This window comes from Geotrypetes seraphini, chromosome 3 (assembly GCF_902459505.1).
Source record: "Geotrypetes seraphini chromosome 3, aGeoSer1.1, whole genome shotgun sequence".
NCBI lineage: Eukaryota > Metazoa > Chordata > Amphibia > Gymnophiona > Dermophiidae > Geotrypetes > Geotrypetes seraphini.
Genome location: NC_047086.1, coordinates 135,602,465 through 135,614,600, shown reverse-complemented (window position 1 = coordinate 135,614,600; position 12,136 = coordinate 135,602,465). Strand labels below are relative to the sequence as shown.

Genomic DNA, 12,136 nt, shown 5'->3' with positions numbered 1-12,136 from the left:
ACATTATTTCTTCAATAGACTGGCTGATATTCTTAGGGGCTGCTTAAAGAAGTTTGACCTTATTTGGGACCCATTTATGCAATGGAGAAAGAAATACACCCTATCCACTGATGCAGCACACACCAACCTATTAGCTAGAGGAAGATAGTGTTGTTGAGGTACTGATTCTGGACTGTTCTACCTGAGGGAAAGGGAGCTTTTCGATTTGGGTTTCATTACAGTGAAGATTGTGTTTTCAAAATGTTGACTTGAGGTGTTGAAAGTTAATAAAAACAGAGTTAAAAAAACAAAGAGTACAATCAACCTCTAATTGGAGTATTTAGCCTTAAAACAGGAGAAGAGTGAAGGCAGTGATAAGGTGGTGAAAAGGGATTGCATTTTATTACGGAATCTCTGTTGTGCTTTGCAGGTGAAGGAAGAATGCCGTCTGCTGAATGCACCTCCTGTTCCGCCACGGGGGAGCAAACCACTTCCCAGTGCAAGCCCTCCAGTACCACCCCGCTTCCCAAAGGCCCAGCTTCCAGCTGCACATTCACCTAGCCCAAGCCTGTCCTACTACTCTTCAGGGCTCAATGATGTGTGAGTGAAAGTGTATTCAGCCTTGTGTTAAGGATATGCAAAGAAAACATTTTTGGTTTGTTTTCAGTTGGAACGGAAAGTTCAAGATGTGGTATACTTAGAATTAGTCTTTGACTTCTAAATAAACTGAGTTGCCTTGGTATGGGATCTAACTGATCTAAACTGATCGCGGCAGGGAGATTCCCTTGTCCAAATTGGCACAGCGACGGCGTCTATTTGAAATATAGACCAGCATTTTGCTGGCCTACATTTCAGATTCCTAGGGCCACCTAAGCTTGCCTAAAGCCACTTCCAGGCGAAATCACACCCACGCCTAGCCTTGGGCGAGTTTAAGCATCCCTATGCTACTCCCTCAACACCAACAGACGCCTACAGTGTAAGCGGCCTGCCTTAGGGTTGTTTTTTTTTTTTTTTAATGTGCGTCCCAATTGGCTGGTTAGACAGCGGTAGGACACCTATTGCCGCCTACAATCTAGATACCGTTTATAGAATTTGGCACTTAGAGTACTGTGTACAATTCTGGAGACTGCATCTTAAAACAAACAGGAGGGAGTCAGTCCAGAGGGTGTCTACTAAAATGGTCAGTGGTCTTTCTCATAAAGCATATAGGGACAGACATAAAATTTCAATATGTATACTTTGGAAGAAATGAGGAAAAGAGAAGATATGATACATTAGTGACATAAATGCACAGGAGGCAAGTTTCTTTCAATTGAAAGGAAGCTATGGAATGAGAGGGCATATGATGAAGATGAAAGGGGATAGACTTAGCATATTAGTTTATTTCCTTAACCTAGACAACAAGGAAGCATCATTTGAACTTCAGTTTGCAAGTATGCATGCAGATCATAAAATATGCTAGTTTATGCACATATGCTAATAATCCAGCACATTTAGATCTGCTCGAGTAGGTGTAGAAATCCATAACTGCAATGTAGTTTCCGCTCTCTAAAGCGAAGCATCTCCGTATAAAATTCCACTCATAAAGCATATTTTGTTAGTGGAAAATAGTTGTTAAACCTTGCATGTTATTCTGTATGGGGCTGATATTCAGACTGGGAGGCAGCCTAGCTAAGTCCGACGGTTGGCAATGAGTCTGAATATTCAATACCTGGTAGTTTCCAGTGACTGGCATTGAATATCAAGGGTTATTTTTTTGGCTGGTCCTTACTCCCCCTCCCCCCACCCCCCATTTACGAAGCCACGTTAGGCTTTTTTTTTATCACCAGTCATGGCAATAACAGCTCTGATGCTCATAGGAATTCTATGAGTGTCGGAGCTGTTACTGTTGTGGCCGGCAATAAAAAAGCCTAACGCAGCTTCGTAAAAAGGGGAGTCAATTGGCTAAGTCAATATTCAGCACTGGCTGGTTAAGTTAATAGCAGCCAGATAGGTCTGCTTTTTACATGGCCTGATTTGGCCGCTACACTTAGCTGGCCATTGCTTGAATATTCGTAACTAGCTGGCTAAGTCACGTGGCTAGCCGCTATCCACAAATATTCAACAGAAATAAACTGCTATCTCCCACTGAATATTAGCAGTTAACCAGCCAAATGCTATTTAACTGACCAGGAGCCATTCTTGGCCATTTAAAAAGTGCTGAATATCGGGGAGGGGGGGCTAAGGGGGGAGATTTGCTTAAAAAGTAGACACAGAGCAAGATTGTGCCTACTTTTATTTAATTTGTGTACAAGTGTTCTCAGGGGCGCAGTTTGAGTTGTGACGCATAGACGGTGCACATTCACAAATGTATGCCTTCTTTGGAGCAGGTGTAAATTCATGTGAGAACATTTGTACACCACTGGAGGTCATTACCGTATATGAATATGTTTTGTAAAAGCACATAGGTGCCTGTGTTGCCTTTTAAAAATAATATTGAATACAGTTTTAAAAGAAAACATGCAAAGAAGAAAGCCAAATTGAATCAAAATAGCATATCCTAACTACAAAATCCATTGAAGTAATTGAATTTTGTGGTTAGAACAAGCTATTTTGATTCAATTTACCTTAAAAAAAAATTAAGCATAAAATAGGCACCTTCTAGAACATTTCAAATACGGTAGGTTCTCAGTTGTGATAATATCGCTCCAATATGCAAACTGATGGAACAGGGTAATTTTCAACAAAATCATTTTACCAGAATGGTTAAAACTGGACTTAGCATGTCCAAAGGAGGTGAGGAGTGGGATCAAATCCCAGTGTTGTTCCCCGTGGCCCTGGGCAAGTCATTTAATTCTCCATTGCCCTACGTAGAAGTAAGTACCTATAAATATGTAAATTGCTTTGAACGTATAACCACAAAAAGGTGGCATGCAAGTTCCATTCCCTTTTCCTAACATTGGTCTTTTCCAAATGCTAAGGCCATTTTTACCATTTATGTAAAATTGTAGAATTTCCTGTTTTGTAATATTAATGTACTTGCAAAAACCTTCAAGGTATAGTTTGTGAATATAAATACTATAAATAATAAACCCACTCTGACAAACTTTCAAGACACTGTGTTGTGTAGAGCCCATAGCATCAATCACAAATACTATTGAAAACGAGCCTCAGAGCCAAAGGCACGGCGTCCAACGCCAGAGCCCCACAATTCTCAGCTAACAAGCTGACACACTTTAATCATCGGCTCCTCTTACAGCCGGTAGCAATCACGGAAAAAAACTCGAACCATGAGGGAAAAATACCCGTGCTGCATCCAGTTGTAGAGTATTACATAGCACAAAGATCCATAAGTTTGTATGAGTGGGTTTATTATTTGTAATATTAATGGCCATGTGCTAATTTTCAAAAATAATATGAAAAAAGAAAAATTGACCACAAATACTTAGATCCACAAAAGGTTAATCGACTGAGAGAAAGAAAAAAACCATCTAATTAAATGATTAAATGATTTAATTCAGTGAAATGAAGGAAAGAATCTCAGAATTGCCACTCCAAGGATCATAATAATATCATCCATACAAGGAAATGTGGCGTGGGTATCTTTCATTGATCCAAAACCTTCATATATCAACGTGACTTAATTTGCCACTATTTTATAAATTTACAACTACACTACTCAGTACTTTTTGATTTTATACTTGAATTAAAAACTTATTCTTATTTTAATCATTTAATTAGATGTTTTTTTTCTTTCTCTCAGTCGATTAACCTTTTGTGGATCCATGTGCTAATTTTGACATTAACGCATGACCATTTAAACAGATTAGTGTGTGAGGCATTACAGCCATCCATTCTATAGGCAGTAAGAGCTCATGAGCTAACTCTATGCTAATCTGTTAGCGTGTGGCAATGTAGTTGTGCTAACCAATTAGCACAGAACACGCCCACCTTCCGCCCCCCAGACACCCCCCAGATATATTTTTAGCATATGATTTGCACATGCACATCCCAAAATTTCCGTGGGACACCTCAGAGTTCCCCATGGTATGACATTTTTTGCTGCAGTAAGCACACATTAGTGCTTACTTCTGCTTTGTAAAAGGTCCTCTTAGTTGGATAAATAGCTATTTATTTTCCTGATTAAATAGCTTGCACTCCATAGAGGGAGATATTAGTAAAGTCATATCCTCTCTCTACTTCTCTTACACTTCTTTTCATTGTTTCTTTTCCATTCTTGCAGATCAGGAACTCGTAGTGGAAGTTGCTCCCCTTCCCCGGACTCTTATTCTCTCTACTGCTATCCATGCACCTGGGGAGACTGCAAGGCTGGGGATTCTTCAAGTCGTCAACTTACTGGGAACATGCCATCTACTGTTCAGCCTACCCAGACATCCTGGTCTGATCCTTGGGCCTATGCTGATACAGGCCCAAGTGTTGCCAGTGGACGCTCTACACCTCTACTAAGTGCGGACTCTGCTATCAAAACCTACTACAGCTGCCCTAGGCTGAAGCCACCTCACCCACAAAAACGGTTTGCCCCCTTTGGGGCTCTGAACCCTTTCTCCAATCCTGCCTACTCTTCTAGCCCTTCATCCTCCACAGAGTGGCTTGAGTCTATAGATCGCCAGAAATCCCCCTCTACTGCCTCAGAATCCTTTGATCCATTTGATGTGAGCAACAGTCAGAGTACATCTCCAGACTCAGTATCCGTCACCTCTGAACTGCGCTTTAACCCCGAGTTCCGCAGCTGCATGCCAGAGACTGTATTCAAAGCAGGCAGTGGTGGATCCTGCCCTGTCCCTCCACCCAGACCTCCAAAAGGCTTTGAGATGGAGAACATTGTAATTAGAAGCACTGATCCCCTCTCTCCAACCATTTTAAGGGGAGCTGAGGGAGGCGTTACAAGAGTTTACCTCACACAGGGAGTCATTGAAGTTCCTCCAGTGTCTTCACGAAGCAGCCTGGACGCTTCTCACGTCCCAGGCATGACCAGAGCCAGTGGGGATGGGTCACCGTGGCACCCCCCATCTGACTTGTCTACCTTGTCAGTGGAAGAGGTGTCTAAGTGCCTACGATTCATTGGCCTCTCTGAAGACGTGGTGTCGTTTTTCGTTCGAGAGCGCATCGATGGCAGTATCTTTGTGCAGCTGACTGAGGAGATTCTTTTGGATGATTTTAAGCTTACTAAACTGCAGGTGAAAAAGATTATGCAGTTTATCAAGGGTTGGCGGCCTAAGATCTAACAGGTCTCCATCTTGCAGGTGTTCTCCCCTCCCCCCCCTAGAAGTCACTATGCTGCTTAGTTCTCAGAACTGTCAGGCACTTTTTCGTATCATATATGTACATAAACTGACATTAGGAACATTGGTGGCACTCAAAGTTTAGTACTAAATCAATCTGCGCTGTTTTTAATACCTGACGCGTGGCAATGCTCGGAGATGTCTGCTTCCTTCCCAGTGCCAGTGGGATCTGGAAAAAGCATCGCTGCAGAGGGATTTATTTTATGGTGAATAATTTATCACCAATGGGCTATTTGACATGTACATTTTCTTTTTCTTCATTCTGATTCTTGACACATTCCACCTGAAATTAATGTTATTTCCTGAAAAAAAAAAAAAAGTATTTTCCTTCTTTTAAAATATTTGCTAACAAAAGAAAACAAAATTTAAATGTTTAAATGGACATGATTGTAAGAGTGGCTGCTTCCAGACCAAGGTGTTGAAATAAATAGGGCTATCACTGGCACAGTACTTCTGATATGGACAATGTACAGATAACGCAAAATGAGTGAAAAGTTACAAAACATGGGATTCTTAGGCTGTGAGGTTGTCAGAAGTTTGTCAGTCTACATACATCCCTTGATTTTTTTGCATAATGGATTTAAAAGAACCTTTGAAGCCTAAACACATAGGGCTCCTTTTACAAAGGTGCGTTAGGGCCCTAACACGCGGAATAGCGCGCGCTAAAATGCCACGTGCGCTAGCTGCTACCGCCTTCACACCTTTGTAAAAGGAGCCCATAATACACACATTATCAACGCATATAGGGGTCCTTTTACTAAGGTGCTCTAACCAATTTAGCATGCCATGCACTAACTGATTTAGCGCGCGCTAATCTTTAGTGTGCACTAAATTGATTAGCGCATGGTAAATCAGTTAGCACGTGCTAAATCGGTTAGCGTGCCTTAGTAAAAGACCCCATAATCTGTACAGTTAGACTCATTTACTTATAAATTTAAAAAAAAAACCCCCACATAAAAGCTCTTGATTGCAGCACAGAGGAGAATGCACTGTACAACAAACCTACTTGAAAAATTCTGTTTAACCCTTTCAGGACCATAAGGATCGTAGGCCAATTTTTGTGGTTTTGACGACATTTTTATGGTAAAAAGGGCTTGCAGATGCCAAAAAATTGATTTGTTTTGTGAAATATCATTATTTTTTTTAAAAAAAAAATCACACTTCTGGCTTATGGACAGTGTGGCAAGTGAATCTTCTCGTCAATCTGGCAACGACGCTAATGAATGAATGTCGGAACCAGTTTGTTTACATAAAGGCAGTATCATATGGAATCCATACATATCAAATTTAGAACTGTAGACTATCCCAATCAAAATTTATAGGATTTTAAAGTTATGGGACAAATATGTCCCTTGGTCCTGAAAGGGTTAATAGCACTCAATCAATAGGCCAGGTAGAAAGACCTGGCTACGGCACACAACTAGGATCATTTTATGCCATTTCTAAACCTTCCGATTGGAACAGTGCTGCTCCTGACTGCACAGCATTCCATAAAGTTTTGTTGCCTTCATTTGAAGGACTTGGTATACAAACTGTCTTTTTCTAATGGTAGGAACCCCCATTTTATTTGGGCCACAAAGTGAAAGAGATCAGCATAATGCCACAGCAGGGAAATTCCAAATGAGGCTGGGCGGTAGTAAGCACCTCGGGCCATAGCCTGGACATTTATCCGTAATAATAACAGTAATAACAAATAATAACCTTTCCAAGTAACACTCATTAGCTTACATTATTATTATTAACAACTCAGGATATTAAGATACTCCCTCCAAAGAGTTTACAATTTTAGGGGCTAATGTAATGAACTGTTACATTTTAGCGTAGCATTTTACTTCACACTAACTTTATTCCTGTTGTAGCAAGACTTTTTAAAACTGAAATGTAATGCCACCGGGAAGGCATGCAAACCACATGCAAAAAGCCGAATCTGTAATTACTTTCGACATTAAATGATGTGCCAAATATGTAGCTTTATTTTTTTGTAGCTCATGGTTAGTATAAAAATGCAGCACAGTGAGGCACTTAACCTGAGATGACTTTGGCCTTGATGCCCTGACTCCTCTCCCCTTCTAGTAATATTCTCTGGTGGCTTAGCAGGTCTGAAACCTCAGCCCCACCCCCTCCTCCAAGTTATCAGTACAGAGAAGCCTTAACTAGAGATCCTCTGATGCTGTGGCATCCCATTCCTCATGGTTCAGTGAGGGACGGGACTTGATATACTGTCTTTCTGTGGCTACAATCAAAGCAGTTCATATATTTTGGAAAGTTAAGTGACTTGTGTAGAGTCACAAGGAGCTGCGGTGGGAATTGAACTTACTTCCCTAGGTTCTTGGGCCGCTGCACTAACCATTAGGATACTCCTCCACTGGTTCCAAGAAAACATTTGTCAGCATTCTTTGCTTGCTGCTGTTTTCCAAAATGGCAGCACCTGACCCTAGCAGTTTGTCAGGATTCATCACTAGAAGTCAGTTGGTCAGGCTTCCAGATTGAACTCTAGTGCTGTGTAGGCAGTTGAAGGCAGTGGCGTACCAAGGGCGGGGCGGGAGGGTGCGGATCGCCCCGGGTTGCAGACCTAGGGGGGTGCACAGCCGGCCAAGTCTGGAACCTCCTGCGCTGTTGTCATTCTTGTTCCGAAGCAGAGTTGGCAGCTGCGCTGAAATGGAGGAAGGTCCCGCAATGACTGGTTCTGCTGCCTCTGCTCCAGAAGACATAAGTGACGGAGGGGGTGGACCGGCAGCCGCAGTCATCGCGAGACCTTGCCGCAACTTCCTGAGTCTGCCAGCCTATCCCCTCCAATGTCACTTATATCTTCCGGAGCAGAAGCAGAAGCAGTCATTGCGGAACCTTGCTGGTTTAAAGGGAGAGAGGAGCATAGAAGGGTGGTGGAGGGAGAAAAAGGGGGTTAGAGTGGTATGGAAGGATGGTGGAGGGAAAGAAAGGGGGCAGATGCTGATGGAATTGGTGTGCAGGGAAAGGGGAGAGAGACATAAGGGGAAGGATACTGGATGGAATTGGGTTGGAGGGAAAGAAGGGCAAATGCTGATGGAAGTGAGGGGGAAGGGTGAGGAGAGAGTGAAATGCCAGACCATGGTGGTATGGGAGAGGGAAGGGAAGAAGAGGAGAGGAGAGAGATGCCAGACCATTGGAGGAGGGAAGGTAAGAAGATGGATGCCAGTGCAATGGGTGTGAAGGGAGAGATGGAAGGAGGAGGCATACAGTTTCTGGAAGGGGCATAGAAGAGGAGAAAATGCCATATAGAAGGGGCAGAGAGAGGGTAGACAGTGGATGAAAGGAAGAGAGTGACAAGAAGATGAGGAAAGCAGAAACCAGAGAAGACAAGGTAGAAAAAAAATTATATTTATTTATTTTTTTGCATTAAGGGAGATGCATCGCTGTTTCTGTGGTGTTGCATTTTATGCAGAGTCCAGTTTCATGGTGGTTCAATTTAACCTTTGTCTACGTGTTTCTATTTTATCCCCCCTTTTACAAAACTGTAGAATGGTTTTAAGCGCCAGCCGTGGTGGTAATAGCTCTGATGCTCAGAATTATATGAGTCTGAGCTGGAAAAACCATGGAAAAACCATACTACAGTTTTGTAAAAGGTAAGTTTGTGATTACATGTTCCATACTAGGTGAAGGTGTTCTGGGTATTCAAAAGACACAGTTTTCTGTTAGGATTGACTGTGCAGGATGTACTAGTCTGGCTTGTTTAGTTTTACAATGGGTGTATTGATGTACTGCTCACTGCAGTATGTAAGATGCTGCCTTTTCCTAGGTACACTCTTATGTGATGTGTGGATTGTTACTAAAAATCATGTTTTTCATACAGATTGGGGGGGGTGTCAAAATATGATGGGCTCCGGGTGTCACATATGCTAGGTACGCCACTGGTTGAAGGTTCTTCTTGAGCTGAAAGAGGGAGAAGAGCAACACGGAGGATGCACTTTCAACTACCAAAATGTCAAAACAAACAGCTGCTGTGCACAGCCCATCACTGGAGGGGGGGGGGGGACAGGTCACATGGGTGTCTGTGTTCTATTCTGCCTGCTGTATCATATATCAAAATTTTAAAAATACAAAAATAATTTTCCTCACAGAACTCCAAGCCATCAGCAACACCAAATTAATCCTGGCTTCTAATATGGACAAGATAAATTTAAATGCACTGTCTCTAATGTATGCATATTTGGTGTAGTCATAGGGTTACCATGTGGCTCCAGAAAAAGGAGGACAGATTGAGATATCTGGGCTTTACTTCCACTGAAAGCAATGGAAGTAAAACCTGGATGTCTCAATCCGTCTTCCTTTTTCTGGAGCCATATGGTAACCTAGTTGTAGAAATTGGCTGCTTTCCAGGGGTTATCCAACCATCTTCAGCAGCTGAAAATCATTAATGACCGCCCTGTCACTATCTGGATAGTGTTAAGGTGATGCATGGGCTGAGCTAGCACTTATCAGTTTAGTGGTGATGCGCAGACAGGACTGAAAACTTGCCTTTCTGACTTTGTGGTTAGCAATACAGATAAGAAGGAATTCTGTATAGGTCATTCAAATCTAGATGCTGGGGTGACTGTGCTAAGCTAGTGTTCTATAAAGAACCTATTTATTTATTTATTCAATTTTCTATACCGCTTTCTCAGGGGAGCTCAGAACGGTTTACATGGATTTATTCAGGTTCTCAAGTATTGTGGATTACGAACTGGTTCAAAGATAGAAAACAGAGTCGGGTTATATGATCAATATTTTCAAGGAAGAAGGGTATGTTGTAGGGATTTACAAAGTAAATATAGAGCCATTGTACCAGGTACATGGAATTCTTCCCAGGTATGAGCATATGGCCAGATGACCACAGGAGGGATTAAGTAATGACCCTCCCACACTCCCCAAGTGGTCACTAACCCCCTACCATCCCACAAGGATCTGAATGAAACATTACATACCTGTTTCTAGATTCTAGAGACAGGTATGTAATAGAATAGCAGCACCTGTTATGGGAAAGCCAGGTAGAGCTATACACAGGTGCCTTAAGTAGCTAGTGACACAGCTTAAAGTTTTACTAACCCAAGTGGTATAAATATTTTTGCTTAACTTTAGAATATGGATTACCGTATTTTCGCGGATATAACGCGCACCATTGTAAAACGCGCACAGGGGTATAGCGCGCAGAAATCACGATGATATGTACAAAAACTTTTCTATACCGCGCTCAGGCATATAACGCGCATGCTGCCCGACTCTCCTCTGGCCACCCCGACTCTCCTTTCGCCCTCCCCGACTCTTATCTGGTTGCCCCGACTCACCCTGACTTTCGGTGCACTGCCCCGACTCTCCTCTGGTTGCCCCGACTCACCGTTCACCCGCCCTGACTTTCGGTGCACTGCCCCGCCTCTCCGTGCCTGTCCCCCTTGAAGTCCTGTCCCCCCTTGAAGGTCTGCCTGTCCCCCCTTGAAGTCCTGTCCCCATCCTGAAAGCCTGATGCCCCCCCTCGACGTCCGATTCTTCTCCCCCCTCGGCAGGACCACTCGCACCCCCACCCCGAAGGACCGCCGACTCCCCGACTATATTGGGCCAGGAGGGAGCCCAAATCCTCCTGGCCACGGCGACCCCCTAACCCCACCCCGCACTACATTACGGGCAGGAGGGATCCCAGGCCCTCCTGCCCTCGACGCAAACCCCCCCCCCCCAACGACCGCCCCCCCCCCAAGAACCTCCGCCCGTCCCCCAGCCGACCCGCGACCCCCCTGGCCGACCCCCACGACCCCCCCGCCCGCCTGCCCCGTACTTTGTGTAGTTGGGCCAGAAGGGAGCCCAAACCCTCCTGGCCACGGCGACCCCCTAACCCCACCCCGCACTACATTACGGGCAGGAGGGATCCCAGGCCCTCCTGCCCTCGACGCAAACCCCCCCCTCCAACGACCGCCCCCCCCCAAGACCCTCCGACCGACCCGCGACCCCCCTGGCCGACCCCCCCACCCCCCCTTCCCCGTACCTTTGGAAGTTGGCCGGACAGACGGGAGCCAAACCCGCCTGTCCGGCAGGCAGCCAACGAAGGAATGAGGCCGGATTGGCCCATCCGTCCTAAAGCTCCGCCTACTGGTGGGGCCTAAGGCGCGTGGGCCAATCAGAATAGGCCCTGGAGCCTTAGGTCCCACCTGGGGGCGCGGCCTGAGACACATGGTCGGGTTTGGCCCATGTGTCTCAGGCCGCGCCCCCAGGTGGGACCTAAGGCTCCAGGGCCTATTCTGATTGGCCCACGCGCCCTAGGCCCCACCAGTAGGCGGAGCTTTAGGACGGACGGGCCAATCCGGCCTCATTCCTTCGTTGGCTGCCTGCCGGACAGGCGGGTTTGGCTCCCGTCTGTCCGGCCAACTTCCAAAGGTACGGGGAAGGGGGGTGGGGGGGTCGGCCAGGGGGGTCGCGGGTCGGTTGGAGGTTCTTGGGGGGGGACGGTCGTTGGAGGGAGGGGGGTTTGCGTCGAGGGCAGGAGGGCCTGGGATCCCTCCTGCCCGTAATGTAGTGCGGGGTGGGGTTAGGGGGTCGCCGTGGCCAGGAGGGTTTGGGCTCCCTTCTGGCCCGATATTGTTGGGGAGTCGGCGGTCCTTCGGGGTGAGGGTGCGAGTGGTCCTGCCGGGGGGGGGATGTATCGGACGTCGGGGAGTCGGCCGGGCAAGAGGGCTTGGGCTCCCTCTTGCTCCGATCGCGGGTGCGGGTGGGAGCGCGTGCGAGCGGTCGTTCGGGGTGGGGGTGCGAGCGGTCCTGCTGGGGGGGTGAATCGGGCGTCGGGCGGGGTGGGAACTATGTTTAAAAACTTTTGTATACCGCGCTCAGGCATATAACGCGCGAGGGGTATGCGCGGTACGTAAAATCACGTATAA

At 45.6% G+C, this 12,136-nt stretch overlaps 1 protein-coding gene across 1 annotated transcript in view; it reads left to right on the top strand.

Moving 5' to 3' along the window:
- The window catches only part of GAREM2 (GRB2 associated regulator of MAPK1 subtype 2), a 194,385-nt gene extending 188,446 nt beyond the window's left edge, over nucleotides 1-5,939 (top strand). The window contains exons 5-6 of the mRNA XM_033937572.1: nucleotides 410-579; nucleotides 4,202-5,939. Of these exons, the coding sequence (XP_033793463.1) occupies nucleotides 410-579; nucleotides 4,202-5,204 (1,173 nt within the window). The 3' untranslated portion in view covers nucleotides 5,205-5,939. The remainder of the gene's footprint in view (nucleotides 1-409; nucleotides 580-4,201) is intronic.
- Nucleotides 5,940-12,136: the final 6,197 nt, after the last annotated feature.